General features: G+C 39.4%; 1 protein-coding gene across 1 annotated transcript in view; it reads right to left on the reverse strand.

Annotated features, from left to right (window-relative positions):
• Positions 1 to 24,467, reverse strand: part of PKHD1 (PKHD1 ciliary IPT domain containing fibrocystin/polyductin) — a 432,444-nt gene that overhangs the window by 211,052 nt on the left and 196,925 nt on the right. Inside the window, exons 46-50 of the mRNA XM_068558204.1 lie at positions 23,741 to 23,846; positions 21,623 to 21,757; positions 15,166 to 15,301; positions 12,160 to 12,406; positions 783 to 960 (exon numbers count right to left, since the gene is read on the reverse strand). Of these exons, the coding sequence (XP_068414305.1) occupies positions 783 to 960; positions 12,160 to 12,406; positions 15,166 to 15,301; positions 21,623 to 21,757; positions 23,741 to 23,846 (802 nt within the window). The remainder of the gene's footprint in view (positions 1 to 782; positions 961 to 12,159; positions 12,407 to 15,165; positions 15,302 to 21,622; positions 21,758 to 23,740; positions 23,847 to 24,467) is intronic.

The following is a 24,467-nucleotide window of genomic DNA, read 5'->3' on the forward strand; positions in this document are numbered from 1 at the left end:
CCTTCACCTTCCCAGAATGTTCTCATGGGAACCTCGGGGGAAGGGCAGAGAGGTGCACATTCTTCCTGAGAGCCGTGGTGAGGGGATCAAATGGATTCTGCTTTGAATTCTTCAGCTCTATGGCACACCTGTTTCCAGCTCCCTAAGACCTGCTCTTATGACCTTTAGGGAGAATGTGTGTGATGAGACAGGAAGAAAGAAATGTGTTAAAAGGAATAAAAGAAGCTTGAGGGAATCCACTGGATTGATTTTCTTCAGAAAATGCACCTGTTTTCCTTATGGTTTTTCCTACCTTCCCTCCCCCAGCCATCTGACTCCTTCAACCCAATCCAAACGAAAGGCTAGTGCTTTTCGTTTTCATGTGCAAGTTAATCTTTGACCACAAGGTGGCAGTGTGCAATGTAAAAAAATGCCTTGTGAAGCTATTTTCTCTGGGCTACAAACACTTCCCTGGGGTAAGTTGGTTCTTAACCCATAATATATAAGACTACAATTCTATAGGATGCTTAGAAGCTGTTTTTCATTGTATTAATAAATTTAAAATTTCAGGCAGAACCATTCTGTGTTCAAGGTGAGGTTTAAAGAGATTCTAAAATTTTCAAGTTTAAAATAAAAAACAATCATACCTCAAATTCAGGTCAGATTCATCTGGTCAAAATGCTGCTGCAGTTTTCTTGATCAACACCAGAAGATGCTAATACCTGCAAACTATTGCATCACAGAAGGAAAGACGGGAACCCCTAGGGAATGGAATCTACCATCAAGTGGGTGCCAGGGATTACCTGCAGAGAGCTGTTGGTCCAAGGGCTCTCAAATCGCAGTGAGTAGGTCTCTTGATCCAAGAGCAGCGCCATCCAGCCATAAGGGTTAGACAGTGTGTCATGCACATAACTGACAGTGGTTGTCTTATTTCTGCTGTCCGTTATGGTTAAATCATAAGAAACTTTTGGGGCATTGGCTCTAGAGTGATTTAAAAAGAAAAAAAAGTGGGCGGTAAGTTTTTTGTCCATCCTGGATCTAAGGCACTCCTCTCCCATCAGCTATAACTCATCTATTTTCTCCATGTATGTCTCTCGTCCCAGTGTCTATACAGGTTTTAGCAGTCATGGTGTGTGTCAAAAAGCCCAGTGGGAAGGTGTCACTGGACCATTTGTGCATCACACTGACCTGTAACACTCAGATCTTAGGCCACTAATCAATGCCATCTTAATGAGTTCATATAGGCCAGGACTATATACTATTATTTTAACACAGAAATGTCCAAGGTCAGAATATTGCCATAGCCCGGGTTTATCAGCAGCAGAAAGCGTATTACACAGTTACTAGTTATCACTCTGGGGAGCAGTGGCTGAAGCCCAGAACCTCAGAGCCTACCTAGAACGGCCCAGCAGGAACAGCCGCAGTAAGCTTCCCCGGAACGAAGAGGGCCCTGGGTCCTCTCCTGTGAGCTTACGCAATGCCCGGGGCTCACTCAGTGCTGGTGGGTTTGCATTTTTGCTTGTTAACAAGGAATGTGACATCCTGAAGTTAGAGACATTTTCTCTTTTTTGGTATCCTGCCCCTTGGCACTGGGCCCTGCAAATTATGGGCACTCAAATCATGTTTGTTACACTAATCCTGCATGGAGGAGCTCTTCCCAAAAGCGATGCCAACTTCCCAATTTACAGAAAGGGTTTCTAGAAGAACAGCATTTTACCAAGTGAGGAAACTGAGACAGAGTATGGTAAAAGTAATATGTGAACATCACAGGTAGAGCTAGAAAGTTTTAAATTTCTACAAAGTATTCTATGCAGCCCATTCCAGAAAGTGATTTTTAAGACTTCACTAGAAGATAAATAGATTTTGCCACCTGCTTAGACCCTAAAAGAAAAAGTGGACAGAAAAAAAATAAAGCAAAAGCTAAAAAAAATCAACACCCATTACGACCGTCCTTGCCCCTCTGGTTTAGTTTTGATGAGAATATTTAACTGTGGCATGTTGCTACAGGCAGATAATTAAATTCTCAAAGTAAAGGGAAATGAGACAAAGGAGGATGTTGGGGTTTTCAAAGTGAGGGGTGATGTGAGCACATCGAAAGCCAATTTACAATCTAGTGGCATATTATAGAGACGAGACTGGTTTTAGTGTTAAATGCTTGGGCACCATTGTCAAATGGGTGTAAATTGGAAATCTATATCTGCGTGCACTAGGTGTATGAATTTGGGGGACTCACTGACCCTCTTTAAGCTTTAATTTCCTTTTTTATTTTTAATGGAGACAACAACAGTATGTATCTCCTATAGCAACTGTGAAACTTAAAGTGATAATCTATGTGAAGTATTCAGTAACCATCACTAAGCCCAATAAGTCTACCTATAGCTCATTTAAGAAAGAAACTCAGATGTGCCTGGTTTGCCACTCTGTCTACTTATTTTACTGTCTAGAGTCTATCCAGGATATTTGGTCATTTAAAAACACACTCAAAACCTTTCATGGTACAGAGCTTTAGCCCTGGCAATGTAGCACTTGATACTTATTTCTTGTAAGATTAAATGCATTTGTTTCATCCGTTAACAAGTAAAATGAAAGGGATAAAGAATGCTCAGGGCATTTGGAATAAAAGAACTACTCTTTCCCAGATGTCCCTAAGTAGCATTCACCAAACCTTTAGAAATCTTGGGGTGGGAGGGCTTCTTCCTCTCTTTGGGCCTGGGATATGGAGGGCTTTTTTTGCATGTATATCAAGATTTAAATCGGAACTTAAGTAAATCCTGGACTCACATTCTTAGAATCAGAGTGGATATGAAGGTCATCTGTTCTAACATCCAGTCTACTGTGGAAATTCCCTCCATATTTTATCTTGTTCCTTCTTCCAGCTTTGGGGAGTTCACATGCTCAAATTCCTCCTCCATTTATGAAATTTATTTGTAAATTTTAATTTTAGACAAGCTTGAGAAAGCTTAATTTTCTCCCTTGTATTTTCTAGCCCTTTCTCCTCAATCGCTATGGCTTTCTCTTACCCTGACTGAAACCATGAGTCCCAGGGTCCCAGGAGATCAGCCAGCACAATTTGGTCCAACTAAGATATTTACTAAGTGAAGATAGGTTACTGGGAAATAAATGTAAAACAAATGTGATAAGAAGAGATAAGTTGAAATACCAAAGAGGCAAATGAGTTAGCCGCAGCAAGTACCGAGGTCAATACATCAGGTGGGATTCCCCACAGTCCAGAAAATGATTCCGAGAATTTCAGGTTCTGAAAGAGCAGCCCTTCAGAGTTCACAGAGACATATGGGCTCTGGAAAATGAATCACAAGACTGAATTCCAAGAAAGACTCACTGATAAATCAGAATTTCCATTTAATAATTCTCAGTGAGAAATAAAACTGCCTTTCACATAGTGGGTATTCAACAAATGTTTGTTGAATGAATAAATGAGTGTTAAATGGACTAGAACACTCTAACTGGCTACTGAGTGATGTTTGGTCCCAGGGAAGTCTACCCAGAAAACCACATGAGTGTCAGGAGATTTCTTGTAAACTTACTCATCAAAGGAGATAAGCAATTGATCGTAAGTTATCAGATCCTGATACAGTCAACCCCATTATCAATAAGATATTCACCAAAAGGACTTATACACTTAAGTTTAGTGGTCAGAAAACCTCTCCTGGACATATACAAGCAATCTGCCTAACAGTGGGCCCTGGTTTAGGAAAATGCTAAGATTTCCTTATGAACTTAGATTTCTTCTATCCTAGTTGAGTGCTCTCAATTAAACCACTTTTACATTAGGGTTTTGGAGGGTTTTTTTTAACTATAGACCAAAAGAATTCTATTTGTTCAAATGCATCCATCTGTTTACATCTAATTACTCCAACCTGTATTTTGTCACTTACTTTGCCTGACCAGCCTATATTTTATCACTCTTTTCTTAAGAGATAATGCATATTTCCAGAAATTCTTCTTCGTTCCAGCAATATGGCCCCAAGAATCCCCCCTGGTCACTTGGACTAGACTTAATTATTTCTCAGATTTCTATCAGCATCACATTTATAAGTCAGTTTTAAGATCTAATTTCTCCTGATTCTGTTTCTATAGATTGTAATTTCACTTACTGAAGGAGCCATTTTTCAGGCCATACTCCCCAGTTTCAGAAGGCCCCTATAAACATGACCCTGTTTTCAAATATCGTAAAACCACTAAATGCTAACATTAATTCAGTTCTATTCGTCTTCGGGACTTTTGCACCTTCTTTTTGATGCCCTTCTTCCAACAGCATCCAGTAATCTGATGCTAACCCCTTGGTCAACCAGAGACCCAACCATAGCACAGTGTGATCCTAAATCATCCTTTCCTCTACCTTCCTCATTCACTGCCCGATCCTATCAAGCCGCCCCATCCATCTCAACCAAGGTTCATGTGGGATGCAATTTCACAGGCACTCGAGGGCAGCATGAGCTTTCTTTAGGGAAATACAGGTAGAGAAGGAGGTTATCAAATATTCCTTTATCACAGTCGGTAGTGGAAAGGATCATATTGTGCATTCTGAAAAGCAAATCAAAATGTGAAAGACCCATCTCCCAGTAGGCAAGATGCCTTTTGTTGACCATCACCCCAAGGGCCAAAAATTCTAGGTCAAATCAGCTCCCATCCTTCTAGGCCAAATGCCAGCAGTGACAGTGGTGGGCTCTTCTGAAAAGCACCCAAAGAACATCAAGAGTAGAAGAATACCATGAAGAGAATTTACCAACCATAATTACTACAATTTTCGTTTGCCCTAAATAGCCACTAATTTCCCCGTGCCCTAAATAGCCACCAATCTCCCTCTCTTTACTGTTAATGAAGCAAAGGAGCACACAAGTATTTCTAATTTGGAGGAGCCAAGGGAGTCTGCATGGGCCATTAGCAGCAGAAAGCTTCATTACTAAGGGAAAAAGTCTCTCCCTGAACTTCTCATGGCTTTATGTGCAAGAAATCAGGAGGCAACCAGTCCATCTGAAATGTTAACCTTTACCTCTGAGTCAGCAATGGCTCCTGTATACAATCAAAAAGACAAGAGGACTACAAGCCTTTCCTTTTCTATGAGGTAGCTTCATTTTTTTTTAATCACCAAGCCTGTTTTTAATTAAGGGACATTTTCCTTTAGAAATATAGCAGTATCACTTGATAAAACTTCCCAACCTAAGTACCAATTTACAATATTAGTTGCATCAACAGTTATGTAATTTAGTGCCCAGATACTGTGCAGAACTGTTGAGTGCCTACTGCCCACAGAGGAGTTGTTAGGCAATCAACAATACCAGTGAGAACAAATATTAACTCCCTGGTTTGTGTTTACCATTAGCTTACTTTTCCTGAGGGTCCATATCTCTGTGTATTAAGACAAACACTGCACTGAGCTCTAAATGCTCTAGATTCGGAGCAATTGTGAAATAAACCCTTTATAATTACACATCTCCTAAGCCAGACACATCATAAAAACTAGCCCCAAATGGGACTGTCAGCATTGCCTGGATATTCATGCTTGCTGCTGTTACTCTCATCTTTTACTGCACGAAGAGGACAAAATCAAAATGTTGAGCACAGCCGACAAATTTTTGTGGCACGACTTTTCTTGAGCATCCTTTAAAAATACACTGGGCTCATAAGAAGTCCTTGTCAGAAGCTCACCACTGTCTTTGTTTTGGAGAGTCTTATTTTTGCATAAGTAGCCCATGCTATACAGGTTGCTAACTGTGTATTCCCCTTGCCCCTATGGCTACTGGTGTAAAGAAACCGCACCTCCCCACTGGTGAGCAATAATAATAAACAAAATTTTTTTTAATGAAAAAAAAAGTCCTGTCCAAGACCCACTATTCTATCTGCTGATCTGCCATCACCCAGTGATAATTGACATGTATCAGTAAGGGGTTTCCTGTATATACTACCCTTATTGATTGAGAAACAAATATTTCTCCTTCTGAGTAAGAAACCTAAGAGAAAAGAAACCCTAACCCTCAGACTTTCTTCCAAACTTTTAACAATTCTTAAATTCACGTAAAATATAGAAATGATAGGCAGAGAGGCAAGCCGTATGAATCCTTGCGTTTCTGGCAGGTACACCCCACATCACTCCTCCACGAATTTGCAGATATATATTTCTGTTTATCTTTTTTCAGAGTTAGCTAAAGCAATAATAATTGATTGTAGAAAAGTCCCAAAATCAACCTAGCACCTCCCCAAAGGTAGTGTCTAAAGTTTTTGCGACACACTTGGGATAATAATTCTTGCTTATTATACCTTAATCCTTGAAGAGAAGCAATAGATGTCTATTGTCTATCTGTCTATCCTTCGCATACTATTGCATCTCTTTCTTGATCTGTGGAATGCAGCTGGAATGGCTATCTCAGAACATGAAAACACTACCCTTGGAGCTACACAACTCCAAGGTAGACAACTACTTGTCAGGAATATTGAAAAACAATTTTATGCACCTAGTAGGGAGTTAGACTATAGAGCCTACCTCTCTTTTATATATATGCACACCTGATGCTGGTGGGGCTGACAGACTCCCCCTCATGAGCTCACCATCAGCCCCTCTTCCCAACTCCGTATTCAGTGATATCAGGACAGATCATGTGAGAGTATTTTCACCACGGAATTAAGCAAATGCTACAAATCAGGGTCTTTATTCTAGAAAGCTAGTTGTAAAACAGGTACCAGCACACCCCTGGACCCCTTTATTATTCATGAAATTTAACAACCATGGAGAATTGTTGATGATATTCCTCAGTTTGGGCTCCATTTTGATGTTTAGATCTTTTTCTATTTTACTGCTGTAACCTCTGCTGCCGAGAGCGGATAAAACTTCTTGGAATTTTCCTGTCTCACATGTGTTTTTTTTTGAGAACTGAAAAGATACCATTAGTGATGCTATGTCTATTTATCCATAGGAAGGAGCGTTAGGCCATTATTAAAGGAAAAGCTAGGCCACAATTTCCATTTCAACTCTTCTTTACTTTTGCATTCATAGAGGCAGGGGGTGCCTTGTACTCTGAACACAGACACATTAAGAGCAGTTCCATAGGTAAACACTGAACGCAAGCACTACAGGGAAGGATATTAAGCAGGATCTAAGAATCAAGGTGATCAACAGCAACATTAACCTTTTCTTTTCTAGGAGAAATAGGAAGAAAGAAACAGAAGCTTTGGGGCACAATGAATCATAAACTGTGTCCTAAAAGACTCCAGATTCCACGACTTTCTGGGATATTTCATTGGATAAGTGCAGTGTCATGTGGCTATTGGAAAGTGTTCCCTATTTTTCAAGAATTGGATTAAGTTTCATTTGAGCAAACTTAATTCCCTTGCCAGGCATTTGCTTCTCAGAAACGTAATCATCTATAATATTTTATTCTATTAGTAGTAAGTTTATATGTTGTTTTGTCAATCATAAATGTAGAGACTTTTTTTTTAAAACTTCATTATTGGAGTATAGTTGCTTTATAATGTTGTGTTAGTTTCTGCTGTATAACAAAGTGAATCAGCTATATGTATACATATATCCCCATATCCCCTCCCTCTTGCGTCTCCCTCCCACCCTTCCTATCCCACCCCTCTGGGTGGTTACAAAGCACCGAGCTGATCTCCCTGTGCTATGCGGCTGCTTCCCACTAGCTATCTATTTTACATTTGGTAGTGTATATATGTCCATGCTACTCTCTCACTTCGTCTCAGCTTACCCTTCCCCCTTCCCGTGTCCTAAAGTCCATTCTCTACGTCTGCGTCTTTATTCCTGTCCTGCCTCTAGGTTCATCAGACCATTCATAAAGGTAGAGACTTTTAAAAGACAACATTTACTGAGCACTTACTACCTGCCAGACAACGATCCTGTGAGTTAAGTACCATTTGGCTCATTTTACTGATAGGAGAACTGAAGGAGAAAGAGGTGAAGTAACTTGTCCAGGAACATACCTAGGAAGTGGCGGAGGGAGGGTGGGCTATGATTTATGCCCACAAATGATTCTTAATTACCTCTCTATTCTTCAGCCTTTGAAAAATAATTTCAAACATATGCACATATCTTGACTTTCTTTTATGTGCTTCCTGTTAAAACTCAGAAGGACTGGTTGGCCAACCTACAACATCTTGTAAACTCTTCTAATTTCCCCCACATTCAATTCAGTACATAATTGGAAGACAGATCAAGGCTTGATTTCTGTGAGGAATAAGTAAGAAGATGAGTCAAGGATGACTCCCATCTCTGGCTTAGATAACTGAATCATTTGTCTGAACACCCAGAGATTCTGAACACTGAGGGAGGAATAGGTCCAAGGAATAAAGACCATAAGTTCAGTTTTGACAAGTTGAGTTTGAGATGGCTGTTGAATACTCTAGTGGAAATACCGAAAGCGTAGCTGCTCAGTGGAAATATAATACAAGCCATAAATGCAGGCCACAGATAGAATCTTAAATTTTATTGTAGCCACACTGAAAAATTTAAAAGAAACAGGTGAAATTAATTTTAATAATATAATTAACCCAATATATTCAAAACTTATCACTTCAACGTAAGCAATATAAACAAATTGTTGAGCTCTCTTACATTCTTTTTTTTCATACAAAGTCTTAGAAATAAGGTGTATAGTTCACACTTATGGCACATCTCCATTTGGACGAGTCACATTTCACGTGTTCAGTAGCCACCTGTGGCAAGTGACTTCAATACTGGGCAGGGCAGATTCTAAGGGCAGTTGGATAAATGGATCTGGAATTCAATAAAGCAATGTAGACTGGAGGGAAAAAATCTAGAATCATCAGTGACTGTTAACTGAGGCTGTGGAATAATCCAGATCACTTGGGAAGAGCACGACGTGAGAGGAAAGCTTCTCACAGAACCCTAAGGAACACTAGCATTTAAGGGGCAGGGAGAAGAACTTACAAAGGAGGTCTAGAAGGAGCACACAGAAATCTACTGGTGAGATGATCCTTGCTCCAGGTAATTTATCTCTATACATAAGAAATGTGGGATCAGTAAATCCAGGAACTATGTGAGGCATGTTGTCATTATGAGGCCTCTATAGGAAAAGTTCCTGACATTTTTCTGAAATGAGGTCCTGACTTACACCGATAGGGCTAATGCTTTCCAGTCTTATCAGGAAGGATGGGGTTGGGAGAATGAGATTGGAAGCCAGGAAAGGAACGCTATGCTGAGTACCTGTGGCCCCTAAAGAAAGCATGTTTTTAGAACTGGCAAGTGAGAGAGAACTCACCCAAACCAAGCATGTCATCATTTTAACAAAACAGAAACTAGACTCTGCCTTGTAGAGGGTAGGAATCTTTCCTTCACCTAAGTATTAAACATTATTACCAACTTCAAACATTTTTAAGCCTCAGTCAACCCAACTGCAAGGTCAAGTCAGAGGAAGCTACAAAACCGGAAATGCCACAATGTAAGCACCCATCACTCTTGGAAAATGTAGTGAGGGAAGGTCGCCAATGTCAAACAAGGAACTTATAGTGAACATGAACCAGAAGGGGCCTCCAAGGAAGAGATCACACTCCAAGCACTCGGTTGCTGGTTAGGGGGCAGAGGTGCCCCGTTAAACAGCTGTGCAGCCCTCACGCCTTGCCCTCTGGGGACCTGGGCTGAGGGAGGCAGGAGGAGGCTAAGAGTTGAAAGGGAAGAGGGCAGGGTCCTTGTGCCACATCAGATCTCCATCAACATGCAACCCCAAAAGATGGGGACCGTGAGAGCTTTGTAAATCAAGTCTTAGGGTGCGTGCTCCAGGGCAAATAGCACAACAAATTAATCCTTTCTCCATGAAATGCAGCAAAGTTTGTATCTACGCAGAATTCAAATTGCTCATTAGCTCTGACATGTTCCTAATGAAATGCTCTGGGACAGAGATCAAGTCACTGAACACAAATAGCTGAGGATAGAATCCTGGAAAGCTCAAGTTAGAAAGACCTTAGGGCAGTGCTTCTAAAACTTGAATATAAATCCCCTGTGGGTCCTGACTCAGAACGTCTGCAGTGAGTCTGAGATTCCCGAGTCTAATCCCAGGTCACACAGATGCACTCTGACTAGCAAGGCCTTCGAGATCATCTAACCCAACCTCCTTACCCTAGAGACGAGGACACGAAGGCTAAGAGACTCATAATTGGGAGTGTGCTAAGACTCCCCTGGGGCCAATTTGGGGTCATTGAGCACTTGTCCACAGACCTGTGAATCAACCTGAAAATGTTTAAAATAGAAGCCTAGGGAGTAGGGTGACCAACCATCCTGGTTTTCTCAAGACTGAAGGGGTTTCTGGGACACGAGGTTTTCTATTTTAAAACCAAGAAAATTACAAACAAACCAAGGCAAGTTTTTCACCCTAGTAGGAGTCTTCTGAATCTACTTAGAATACAGTATCAGGATTATTATCTTTTTGACCTTGTCAGTCCCTGAGTGCTGGGATCATGACCTGCTGCCTAGGTAAGCACCTAATTATCCTGTCCTAAAGATCTCCAAGAGCAGATGTTCAGAAGGATTACACCTGCGGAGCCTTCTAATGGCACTAAATGCCTCTCTAAGACACAGTCTCCCAGTAGGTCTCCAAGTAAGGCATAAAAAAGGAATATCGGGGCTTCCCTGGTGGCGCAGTGGTTGAGAATCTGCCTGCCAATGCAGGGGACACGGGTTCGAGCCCTGGTCTGGGAAGATCCCACATGCCGCGGAGCAACTGGGCCCGTGAGCCACAACTACTGAGCCTGCGTGTCTGGAGCCCGTGCTCCACAACCAGAGAGGCCACAACAGTGAGAGGCCCACGCACCGCGATGAAGAGTGGCCCCTGCTCGCCGCAACTAGAGAAAGCCCTCGCACAGAAACGAAGACCCAACACAGCCAAAAATAAATAATAAAATAAATAAATAAATAAATAAATAAATAAATAAAGGAATATCAACAACACAGAGAAATCAATATCATGCAAGCACAGAATGTTCTTTTTAACTACATAAATCTATTTTAATTTTCCTCATTTGGAAAAAACGCATATAAGAAATAAATCACTAACTTTAATAAAGCTCAAAATGCTCATTAAAAACATCTTTGTTAAAATCACTAAAATGATAAAAATCAGGATGCATTCCTAAGGATGAAAAGGAAAGGCATGCTCTGCATAATCAAAATGATTAGAAATGAAAATATATCCCTCCACATTGTTATTTTACTCACTGGAATTGGGTCCATTAACATCAGATAGAATAATAAACAGTTTGGAAAGCAAAAGTGGAGCATTTTCAGATGATTCAATGCTAGCAGGGTATTATATTACTAAGGTGTCTAAAACAGAAAGTCAAGATACTGATGCCATATGCATTCAGAATGCAGACTTAGTGCAATCCTGACCATATAGGCTCACTCTCTGGAGTTTACCTGTTTAAATAAGATGCCAGCATGATCTGGCTGAAGCACTTGACTTAATATTCATGCAGTTAGGACACAAAACAAAAGGAAAGAAGTGTGGCTAAAGGTATATAATGCATTTGAAATAGGTAAAAGATAGAACCCTAGACACTCAGCAATCTTTACCTGGAAATTAAAGAGGGCAGAAGCAATCCTATTATGCATTATAAACAGCCCAGCTGCTGACTTAATGGTAGTTTGAGTAGCATAAGCAAGGAGTCCTTGCTCCAATATTAATAGGAAATGTATTGTACAAATCCAATAGTTCATGAAATTAACAAGGAAAATGAACTGGGGTGAAGCAACTTTGCAAGTAATAGGGAGGCATCAGCAATTGCTTCCCCGGAGCATACTGAACACTTAAAAAGAGCTCAGGGGGAGTAGGTGTACATAAATGAGAATGGACATTACTGGAATTTTTAATAATCCTCTTAATTTAAATATATTTCAAATTCTCTGTTGGTTGCAAGTCTTTTCAAGAGGAAGCTATTAGCTCAAAATGCCAATAAGGGGTCAAGGGCTATGAGACCTGGTCCATTGTTATTGAAAGTTAGCTGCCATTTGAATAAGTCTAAAACTACCATAAACTTATGATCTGACAGCTGTCAAAATTATCCCCACGTCACTTTTGTAGAACTAAATACTTCCAAAAGATTCCGGAAAACAATTTCGCTTCTACGAATATCAACAGCATGAATGATATATGCATGTGCACTGACAAGCCAAAATGTAGAGTTAATTCAACTTACAAACCAATAGACATACGATGAAAGAGAACATTTTCCTCACAGACACTTCCATGGACAAGCTGACTGAAGCTGGCCTTGACCAAACAAGAAGCTGGAAGGGTTTCCATAGAAGCAAGAACGTGACTTCTATTTTTCCCGGACAGAGACCCATCCAAGTCTTCCAAAACTGCTGCATGAGGAAATGGAAATGCTACCGAGTTTGGAGAGTTTGTAAACTTCAACTGGCTGGTCTTGACAGTAAATCCACCTATAAATTGGAAGAAAGAGTGTGATGCAATGACACCAAAGAATATGATCACAAATGGCAACTGAAGTCACTGGGATATTTTCAGTATTTTAAATTGCATATTTATACAGTTTTACAATCCACTCATTTATTCAAGAAAAAAAAAAAATCCTAGGTGTTGACTATATGCCAGGCTCTGTGCTATGTACTGGAGAGAGAGGGAAACAAGAACAGTAGTGGCATTGCTCTCATGCAGCCTGTATTCTAGGGCAATGATTCTCAACCAGGGGTGGTTTGCCCTCCAGGGGACATCTGGCACCATTTGCAATCATTTTTGGCTGTCACAACTGGGTGGATGGCAGTGCTACGAGCATCTGGTGGGTACAGGCAAGGATGAGGCTAAACATTCTATAATGCACAGGACAGTCCCCACAACAAAAAGCTATCCAGGGACTTCCCTGGTGGTCCAGTGGTTAAGACTCCGTGCTTTCACTGCAGGGGGCGCGGGTTCCATCCCTGGTCCGAGAACTAAGATTCCCCCATGCTGCTCTGTGCAGCCAAAAAAAAAAGTTATCCAACCCCAAATGCCATAGTGCCAAGGGTGAGAAATTGTGGTCTAGTGGGAAATGATGACACAGAACATTAATTGACTGATTATTAAATGCTAAAAGTGCTGTGGGTTAGTCTCTCCATCTTTCTGCTCTAGTTCTTCTACGGCAAACCTAACCCCACTTTTTATGAGATTTATACTTTAAACATTTACCCTCAAAAGCAATATTCAATCAGTCACGTGGGTAAATAGTAATAGTAACACATTTTTCAAATATTAGCTCTAGGGCTACACTTCTTAGCAGGGTTTCCCTCATACCACCTCCATGTGATTCATTGTGATTCTGCTGCCAGGCCAGTTGCCCAGGAAGAAACGATGGCAGTGGTCTTCTAATACTCACCTTCCTGTCATTAAAATTTAAAAATTCAGTACACATCTCTTAGTATATATGCTACCGTATTACTGTATTATATACCTTATAAAATACACAAAAAAAGGAAAATTTTAAAATAAAATATTGATACAAAGAGAGGCCCTAATGCTTTCATTCTCATCCCAGTAGAGTCCATGTACTGAATGGTCACACATTCAAGATGCCACGATTCCACCTCTGGCAACTTCTGTAGTTCATCTAATACCACAAGCAGTTCTACAATTCAGTTATATTGGATTTCTTTGCAATTCCCCAGTCATAACTTGCTCTTTGGAATTTTTTTTGCATGTGCCGTTTCTAATACGTGGAAACTTTTCTCTGCCTATTCCTCCTTGCAAACTTCTCTTCACCTTTCTAAATCCTGCTCAAGGCACTCTATGATGAAATCTTACCTGACCCCTTTCCTTGCTCCCCTCACTGACCTTGCTCAATCCTCTAGTACTGGACTCATCACACTATTACAATCACTGGCTTAGACATTTATTTTTGTGCCTAGATGGAGAGATGCTGGAAGACAAGAACTATGTGTTTTTCATCTTTGTACTTCCCAGTTCCTTAAACAGAACCTAGACTAGACAATTTTTAAACAAATGAAAGAGACGGCTTCGCCAAGACCATCCAGTGAGAGGAGATTAGAGCTCATAAGGAGCAGTGTGCTTTTTTTTCAGTGTCTTATGAATGATATGAAACAGTGAAGCTATTAAATGACTGAGGAATTATGATTTGAAGTGATTGCCATAAGGCATTTTTTATTCCTATTATTATTTCTACAATCTTAAACTCAGATGCCACCCAAATAAAAACAATATTTGGCTCTGCCTATGGGGGGGTGGGGCGGAAAAAAGCACAGTGGAAACTTGCTGATTACTCATTTAATTAAAAAAACAAACAATTATCTAAATTGGTGATTCAAACCACAAGAGCATATTTACTTGAATCACTTGGTTTGTCTGTTTACAATGATCAGATCAACTAGATTGCTCTCTGCTTCTTTTCACCTTGGCCCATGAGTTCTCCAAGGTATTTCTCACTGCCTCTGAGATGTGGTTAACAAGTGGACAAGAATTCCTATGGTGCATACAACAAGTCTTGGGCTGTTGCAAACATAAAGTACCTGAACTCTGGCTCTTTCAGGAAAGCTTGCATGTGTGTTAGTTTATATCCATATGTCTATCCATCCAGTTCCATTCATTGATTTAATCACTGAACCTACTGGGCATCAGGCTACTAGTTACTAATGATAAAACTCTGAGCAAAAGAGATGTGATCAGATATAGAGAACAAACTGGTGGCTAGGGTGGGGCAAGATGGGGGGAGGGGCTCAAGAGGGACAAACTACTATGTATAAAATAAATAAGCTACAAGGATATATTGTAGAGCACAGGGAATATAGCCAATATTTCATAATAACTTTAAATGGAGTATAATCCATAAAAATATTGAATCACTATGTTGTACACCTGAAACTAACTGTAAATCAACTATACTTCAATAAAAAAGAGAGAGAGAGAAAGATGTGATCCCTGCCTTTATGAAGCTCAGAGTCCAGCAGAGACATGGCACCATAGTCATAGAGTGTGATAGGCACCATATAGGGAAAGACTGGGGAGCTGCAGGAGCCACACTGGGAGCACCTGGCCTCCTCTAGAATTTCTTTTAGGAGATTTGAGCAGCAGTTTCAACTAATGCAATCTTATAACTAAAAGAAACAATGAACCACAATGGCTTTTGCCACTATTTATCACATTTATATGAGTACTTGCCTTATTCACTATCTGTCTTATCTACTCAACTTACCCTGTCCTCGGGAACAGCCTGAACAGGTCCTGATGGCCACACAGTCAATGAGATCAAAATTCACAAAGGTTGTGTTAGACACTATCAGTTCCCACCTTTTGGGAGTTTTGATCCCAGCTGACATACACAGGCTTCCCTGTGATTTAGAAGGGGGAAAAAAAGGGAAGAAAAATAAGGGGACTGGCCACATGAAATACAATTTTAATACATGAATAAAAACAATTAAGTGAGTCAAAAGACAAACTACAGACTGGGAAAAATATTTGCAAATCAAATATATGACAAAGGATCACAATGAAATATGCTACACACCTGTTAGATGGCTAAATGAAAAAATAGTGACCGTACCAAGTGCTGATGAGGAAAAGAAATAAATGAACCTCTCATACATTGCTGGTAGAAATGCAAAATGGTACAAACACTTTGGAAAACAGTTTGGCACTTTCTTACAAAATTAAACGTACTCTTATCACTGACCTAACAACTCAACTCCTAAGTGTTTACCTTAGAGAAATGAAAACTTATGTTCATGTAAAACCCTTACACAAATGGTTAAAACAGTTTTCTTTGTAGTCAATCACCAAATCTGGAAACAACTCAAATGTCCTTCAACAAATGAGTAGGTAAACCTGTGGTAGATCCCTATAGTGAGATACTGCCCCCACAATAACAAGGAATAAAATACAAGTTAGATAAACACCAAAGGATTTGGGAATGAAAGAAGCCAGCCTCAAAAGGTTACATACTGTCTTATTCCATTTATATGATTGTTGAAAAGAAAAAACTATAGTGACAGAGAATACATTAGTGACCTCCGAGGGGTTAGACATGAGAAGAGGATGTGGCTACAGAAACGGAGTCAGAGAGAGGTTTTTTCAGGCTGATGCAACTGTTCTGTATCTTGATTGTGGTGTTGGTAGTTACAGAAATCTACACATATGTTAAAATTTATAGAACTGTACATCAAAAAAGTCCATTTTACTGTATCTTAATATAAAAATAAATAGTAAAAAGTCTAAAAAGAAACAAAAACTGCTTCCAGGATTTTCCACAAAATCTCTTCAACAGACTCCATCTAATCAAGCTGTTAGTGCTTCACTGTTCCAATGCTAGAGATAATTGTCTGTCTGAGGGTCAGACAGAATTGTCAAGGGTCTCCAGCATGGAAGACAGTGATAAAAAGAAACAAACAGAAGAAAAGAAACCCAGTGGAGACAAAGCCAGTATAGAAATCAGAAGAAAACTTAAACACTATCATTAATAACATCAGAGAAATAAGAATATCATGTGCATGAAACAAGAAGAAGCCTAAAAAGGAAGGAATTTATTATTACTGCTCTCCTGTTTCTGTTCTTTTTTTCAGAAAAGAAAAAAAGAACAGAAACAGGAGAGCAGTAATAATAAATTCAATAGAAAAAAATGAAATATCTTAGAAAGTAGGATAAAAAGGCAGTGGGGCAGTGGGAAATCAGAGAGAAAATTAAGAAGATTAGATAAGTAATTTAGAGAGCCAATATCCAAATAATAATAATTTCAAGAAAAAGGAAAATATAGAGGATATAAGTATCAAAGAAATAAGTGAAGAAAACTTCCCAGAAGGAAAGGATATGATTTCCCATAGTGAAAAGTCCTGCCCAGAGCCTAATACAGTGGTTAGAAGAAAAAGCCACACAGCAAGGTACACCATATTGAAATTGCAATATACCAGGGAAAAGGGTGAGACCCTAAAAATCTCCAAAGAGGAAAAACTAATAGGTTACATACAAAAGACCTAGAATCTGAGTATCTAAAAACTCTTTTCTTTTTGCAAAGTGATTCAGTATATATATATATATGGTTTTTTAAATTATTTTCCATTATGGTTTATCACAGGATATTGAATATAGTTCTCTGTCTATACAGTAAGACCTTGTTGTTTATCCACCCTATATATACATAATGGTTTGCACCGAGTATCTAAAAACTCTTTAACCTCAAGACTAGAAGCTAGGAGACAATGAAGAATTGCCTTCAAAATGTCAAGGCAAAATGAACTCCAACCAAGTAGTCTATAGCCACAACCTTCCAAAAAGGGGGTCTCCATTTGTAGGTCAAAATCTTTAACTTCCATAGACCCCCAGTTAGTTAAGAAAGTTACTGCAGGCTAATAAAATGAGAATTAAATCAGAAAGGAGGGAGACAGGGGAATCAGGAACAAGAGTTCCAATACTACAGAGACATGAAGAAAATCTCCAGAATGTTGGTCAAGAGATATTCCAAGACCTAGCTATGAAACCCTTTTCTCACACTGCTGGTACAAGTTTAAATACTTGTAGTTGTTTGTCGTTTGGCATCGGCCACTAAAGCTGAAGGGATATACTCTGAGCCAGCAACTTTACAATCTGGCACATGTTCAACAGAAATGCATGCTTGTGAACACCAAGAGACATATAGAAGATTGTTCATAACATCTTTCTCTGTAATAACCTAAAACTGGAAACAAGCAAATGTGCATCAACAGCAGCATAGCTTTAAAAAATTGTGATAGAGTCCATAAAATGGAATACTACATAACAATGGGAAGAATAAATGATTGCAACATATAAAAACATGGATGAATCTCACAGACATAATGTTATGCCAAAGAAGCCAGGCACAGAAGAGTTACACGATTTATGATTCCATTTATATAGAGTTCAAAAACAGATTTGAAATTAACCTATGTCTGAGAAGTCTGAATAATGGTTCCCCTTTAGCTTGGGGGCTGGGGGTTGGGTTAACTGGGAGCAGGCACGAAGGGGTTTCAGAGGAATTGGTGATGTGCTATTTCTAGATCTGGGTGGTATGCACGTGGTTTTTGCTTTATAAAAATTCATTGAGCTCTTCACTTGTGTTTTGTGCACTTTTCCCCATAAACGTTATATTTCCATGAAACAATTTGTTTTAAAAGGTGGGACAATACTAGAGAAAAGTAACGTATAAGACAGGAGGGTGAAGAAAGAAGTTAGAGAAGTTTAAGGTCCTTGCATGGCTCATGTAATTAAGTGCCGATGTAATTAAGACTTTGTGAAGACGAGTAGGTGTGTCACAAGTTTAGGTCCAACGTGAACAATCATAACAGAATGAATAACGTTCGAATGAGTAAATATAAAAAAGATATTATTAAATGCAGGACAAACCAAGTTCCAAAAGTAGAAAAAAAGAAACATAGAGGCTTCCCTGGTGGCACAGTGGTTGAGAATCTGCCTGCCAATGCAGGGGACACGGGTTCGAGCCCTGGTCTGGGAAGATCCCACATGCCACGGAGCAACTAGGCCCATGAGCTACAACTACTGAGCCTGCGCGTCTGGAGCCTGTGCTCCGCAACAAGAGAGGCCACGATAGTGAGAGGCCCGTGCACCGCGATGAAGAGTGGCCCCCACTTGCTGCAACTAGAGAAAGCCCTCGTACAGAAACAAAGACCCAACACAGCCAAAAATTAATTAATTAATTAATTAATTTTTTTAAAAATGTGCAATTGATTTTAAAAAAAAAAGAAACATAGAAAACGGGTTGCAAACTGAAAACACAAAATAAGATGCTGGAAATAAATGCAAATATGTGGGAGCCATCAGCATGCGGATGGTAACTGAAACCACTAGAGAAAATGAGATTTCTCCCAGGGAGAGCAAGTATATGGAGAGAAGAAGGGGCCCTACGATAGAATTTAGACAAACAAAAAGATGAAAGGTCTAAACTGGGGAAGAGAAATCCACAAGTGAAGATGAGGAGTAACCCTGAGACAAATAGGAGAAAGAATGAAGCATCCCCAACAGCATCTGTCTGAATAAGACTTTTTTTTAAAGTAGTACCCTCTGCTTGAATTAATTACAATAACAACAAAAAGGCAACCATCCTACAGTTACTTCCAAAAGTAGGATGACCATAGTTTACATCCAAATCGGGACATCTTGAAGAGTGTGAAAAGGGGTGCTAATTAGATGGAAGGCTAGGACCGCACAACAAACAAAACCACACAACCAAACTAGCATGTATAGTGATGGTTAGCGCGCCTCTTTCTCTTGCATAATAAAGCCATCCTCATTGAAAATTATTCTACCCATCTCAGTAACAAGGTAATGTTGGGTATGAGGCATACACAAATATGCCTAAAGGAAAAAAAATCCTTTTTTTCTTCCAGAGAAAACTTAGTCTTCTTCCAGAAACTAGTGTTTGTTTTAGAATAAGACTCACTGATAGCAGAAACTAACACAGCATTGTAAAGCAATTATACTCCAATAAAGGTGTTAAAAACAATTTTTTTTAATAAAAATAAATTTAAAAAGACTCACTGATAATTGTGTGTCACCAGTTATACGTGGGTGGAAGGTCTAAGAATAGTTAAGCCAAATTCTCTGAAAATTTTAATTCCTAAAGAAATGGCAGGTTTGAAAGAAAGAGGCTAAAATCAGATTTCCACAACCACAGAGAGGTTTGGCATCCTCCTTTTTTTAAAAAAACAATTAACACAGTTTTATATAGCAATAAAGTGGTTCCCAAATATATCTGAGCAATGTTGTGTTAACTAAAGATTCATAGATATTTTTCTTGTTTGTTTTTAACTCTAGAACTTTGCCAAGGCTTTAAAGTGTTAATATGCAAAGTGAATTTCAGGGGACGGGAGGGATGGTAAACAGCATATCCTGTATGTAATTAACCTAAGAATCTTTCTTTTCTTTTCAGAGCCTCTCTTGGGACCAGCCTTCAATGAAAAACACTTCAGAGAATACTGGAGTAGGCACTAATAACTGCTTATTGCCAAAGCCATTTTCCATATGTAATTAAACGAGTATTAGACCAGGCGTGGGAAGATATCCAGGTGGTCCTAGCTCCACAATACTGGGAATGATTTTGGGCTATCATTTGACTTCCCAAAGCCTCCATTTCTTTACCTGTAAATTCAGGAGTTCTAACTAGACCAACTCTTAGGTAATATTTACCTCTAAAGTTGCATGGTTTTATGATTTGGATGCCTAACCAAGATCTAGACCTTTCCTAGAACAAGCTGTTTAACATTTTCCATCCAGGGACTTTGGTACTGCACTTAACTTGTTAGGAGACTCAGAAGCCCTCAGCATTACCTTGCTGGTGAATCACACCCCAGGGGTGAGATTATTTTTTGTTATCTCATGATAAGCACCCTTTTGTCATAATCTACCTCTTAACTTATGTCACTCTCCCATTAATTATGATGTCTATTTAGCATCAGTTAGGATGTTGTGACATTAATCTGCCAGGACAGTTATTTCCTCAGCTTGATGGGCGTTTTGTTTTTAGCATCTTCTCTATGGTTATTTCAGAGAAATTTAAGGGCCTGGGTCAACCAGTATCACAGAATCTAAATCTGGGTCCCATGCTCTCTTGAAAACTATGCAACCTGAAAAGAAGAATAATCTCTCAAGGTGGTAATCCTTTCAGAGAAAAGGAAAAACTGGCAGGTATTTCCCTCCTGAAAAGAATGGTTCAGAAGAGAAGTAATGAAGGAAGTTGGAGAATTAAATGTAGGAAAATGTAGCTTAGTAAGAAAATGATTTTTTTACTCTTAATGTTTGTATCTATAGCTACGAAATAGTCAAGGGAAGTACGAAAGTCAATAATTATCATTTAAATATCAGTTGATCAAAGCATTCAGGAGCAAACTAAAGAGAATGCTCTTTCCTTGGTCCCCAGAAGTACTCTAGGTCCCTTCCATCTATGATTATTCTGACAATGGGACACTAATATTCATGTAACTCCTTCAAGAAAAAGAACTTGGGGGACCCATTATAGGTCTGAAGCCAATGGCAGCCATGGACTTCCCTTGAGAACTAGTACTTCTTATCCAGGAAGTCCTCTAAGGCTCACCTACATTCTGGGCCCCTGGCCATGCAGTGGCAGGGAAGTCATCTATAGGTTGATGTTTATCATGTAGAAACCCACACTGAGGCAAGTATTAGGGAATCACATAAGAAACCCTAGCATATTAAGCAAACAATATAAATTATATCACCTTTTTTTCTGGGGCAGGGACCCTAAATAGAGTAAGAACCCTATGAACAAAATGTTGATGTCGAAACTTGGCAAACCACAGATGCACAAAGACGATATGGAATCACCTCATAATCCTTGTGAAGTTAGAGTAAATGACCCTAAAATTATTAGGCTTATTATTGAATTGTATGGACAATAATGCTAAATCGCAAACAAATAAGAGTTCTGCGAACCACTCAGGGCTTTTGTGATGTACATGGACACATAACATGGAAATCTTGTGTATATTTGAATTTTATGATAAACATCACCACTGTTACAAATCAAAAGCTCCTCCAAATTTGACCAATTAAATACAAGATTTACTAAAGAATGCTATTTAAATTACATATCCTGGATTACCAGGGGACCCAACACATGCGATTCTGTTTTGATGGACAACATAAAAGAATCACACGAAGGCACTTACCTTCGGGGCAAAATGAGCAAGTAATAAGCTGTCAGTAACTGAAGTATTTGCATCAGTTTCCAAGATGTCAATTCCAAAATCTCCGCATGCATAAACCTGGAAGTTTTTCAGGTGAAGATTGCTACTTCTAAAAATCTATAAAACAACAGCATATATTATGTCAAAGGTCTGAGGCTCGGGTTTTCTTGCAGACTTCCTGTAGCTTCTTTAATTATTGATGAAGTATAAATAAGCATGCTATACCATATTTAAGCAGCTTTTGTCCATCAATATCTGTGCGGGCATCCCAAAGTTGCCGTGAGGTCAGCACTAACTAGTCCCCTTTGGTAACATCCCCTCTGTACTTTTCATTTCTCCTCCTAACAATTGATGCATTAAAAAGGTCAATGTGAATTCTTCGTGTACCTAAAGTAAACTTGCAACTGTCAAGTAACACAAAATTAACGGAGAAAAACAGAGCATCCAAGAACTCCAGTACTTAACATTTTCCTCGGTGTTGTATATGTTTACTAATATTGTCAGAAAATTGTAAATATGAAATAAGTAATTCAGCATGACTACAGACTCAAAATATGTTATATGCATATATAATGATGACAGCTTGGACTAGTGGCCCCAAACAAGGATCAAGTATTAACAAAATGAGCTTGTTAGAGTTGAAGCACACTAGCTTGGGGGACAGAGCCCTTGGTTTTTACCTAGCACTCATATTAACTAATTGTGTGATCTTGGGCAAGACATTTAACTTTTCCTAGGCCTCAGCTCAACCACCCTGAAAATTAGGGTGCCGTTAGGACTACCAGTTAACCTTACACAGTTGCCTCTTTGTTTACTAAATAGGGTCATGCTTACATTCGTACCTTAAAGTGGGAGTTTCCTATAAATTAAGGCCAAGGAAGCCTTGATTTATCACAGTATGGTGCTTCTACTTGTCGATCAGTCTTTGTGCTTGAATTTTCAAGAACTGAATAGCTTGCATTTCCCACTATGTATGCGCTGACAGCTTTTATAAAATGATAGATCTTTGAAGACACGTTTATGTAAACAAAATAGGTACGATCTGAACTGATAACTTGACAACAGTTGTTACCTAATTACAGGCATCAGCCCTTCTGCAAGGCACGAATTGCTTCCCTGCAAAAGAGGGATCTGTCACCTCTATATTTATAATGCTTATGGGAAACAAAGTACTTCATCAAATTTAATGAGAAGAAAATACTTAATACAATAGGGATTCTTCCTGTTAGCTAACCCAATTTTGTATTTTGGGACTTTCCCAAATAGTTCTCCTTATGTTGGATATGTGAAATAAATGCCTAACTTTCTTACTGTGACTCAATTATATGTTTTTATTCTATTTCCTGAATGCCCTATAGATATATATCTTCATCTGTGTATCTTAGGCTCCTTATTTCTACGTGGCAGAGACCAAATGTATGTAATTTTCTCTGTGTAGCACCAAATAGTGACCCTGGATAATTTTTATATGGTGCTGGTAATAGTGAACATACAAAGCTTTCTTATAAGACATCACTGAAATAATGAAAATTAAATGGATAACATGAACATTGTTTCCTTTCAAGGAAAATAGGAGAAAATTTGGCTCATTGATGAAGGTAAGAATGCCCCCTTGAGCTGAAATTTTTGTGTTTCAGTGATGAACAGCACTTTTCCTTGCAACTGAAACATGTACTATTCAGGATATTAGGGTATCAAATGCACAACTTTTGGAGTCTGGATTCTGCACCTGGTTTTGCCGCTAACAAACTGTGTGACCTTTGGCAAATCCCTTTACTTTCTGAACCTTAATTTTTTCTCTCTAAATAGGCATGTGAGGGGAAGAACAGATGACCCCTATGATCTTTCTTGGTTGCAAATCTCTACGATTCTGTTGTTCCCTATTAGAGCTGCTGGAAAATTGCCAGACAGGCAATGAACTAACCTTGGCTTACTGACTAGGAATCTGTTCATTCAACAACTATTTCACACACACCTATGATGCTGTTGGCTCCTTAAAGCTGTGAGAATATTGCAATGCTCCCCCAGCAGCAAATCATCCCCCTTTAAGCAGAGATGCACAATAAATCACCACAAGAACAAAAAGCTAAAGAAACGTACTTGGGCACCACCTGCACTTCCCCAAACCGTGAAATTTTGGAACAGGGTGGGACCAGTGCCATTATCCCAAGTTGGCTGAAACTTAGGGTATACAAAGAGGCCACACCTAGGAAGAAAGATAAAGAGTGAAATTCAGCCAATTTCTGCATTCCAAATGTCTCACTTTTTCTCATTGGAAAATATAAAACTAAAGGTACTGAATAAGGGAGAGTAAAGAGGAGACCTGCGAGCCTTCTCTCTGACTGTCATTGCCTATCCCTCAGCCTTTCCTTTCTGTCACCCTCTGTGACCTGCTCCTGGATCTCAACAAGACACAGATTGCCATGGTCCCATTCCATTCTCTCAGCCCTTCTAGATCCATCCCCTTCCTGGGAGCCTGGACACCCTTGCCTAGCCCTTCATAACACGAGCCTCACGCTTCCATCAGTGCCTTCTAGATCCATCCCTTTGCTGAGACAGCAGATACCAGCCCCTGTAATCCCTGCAGCTTTTGTGCTTCTCCCTGAAATGCCTTAGCACTGTGGTATTTTGGATACCTTCTCCCCTCACATCCCAGGGCTGCTGAGAGCTGCTAGATAAAAAACTTCATAATCTTAATAATAATTTCATGACACATGTACTAATTCTAGCCTCAGCCGGCACTTCAACATGGCGGAGCAATGGTGCTTAATCCTTATTCCACTCTCCTTATCATTTCCCATCATTGCAGTATTATTTCCCTATTATT

This window comes from Eschrichtius robustus, chromosome 12 (genome assembly GCF_028021215.1).
Source record: "Eschrichtius robustus isolate mEscRob2 chromosome 12, mEscRob2.pri, whole genome shotgun sequence".
Taxonomy (NCBI): domain Eukaryota; kingdom Metazoa; phylum Chordata; class Mammalia; order Artiodactyla; family Eschrichtiidae; genus Eschrichtius; species Eschrichtius robustus.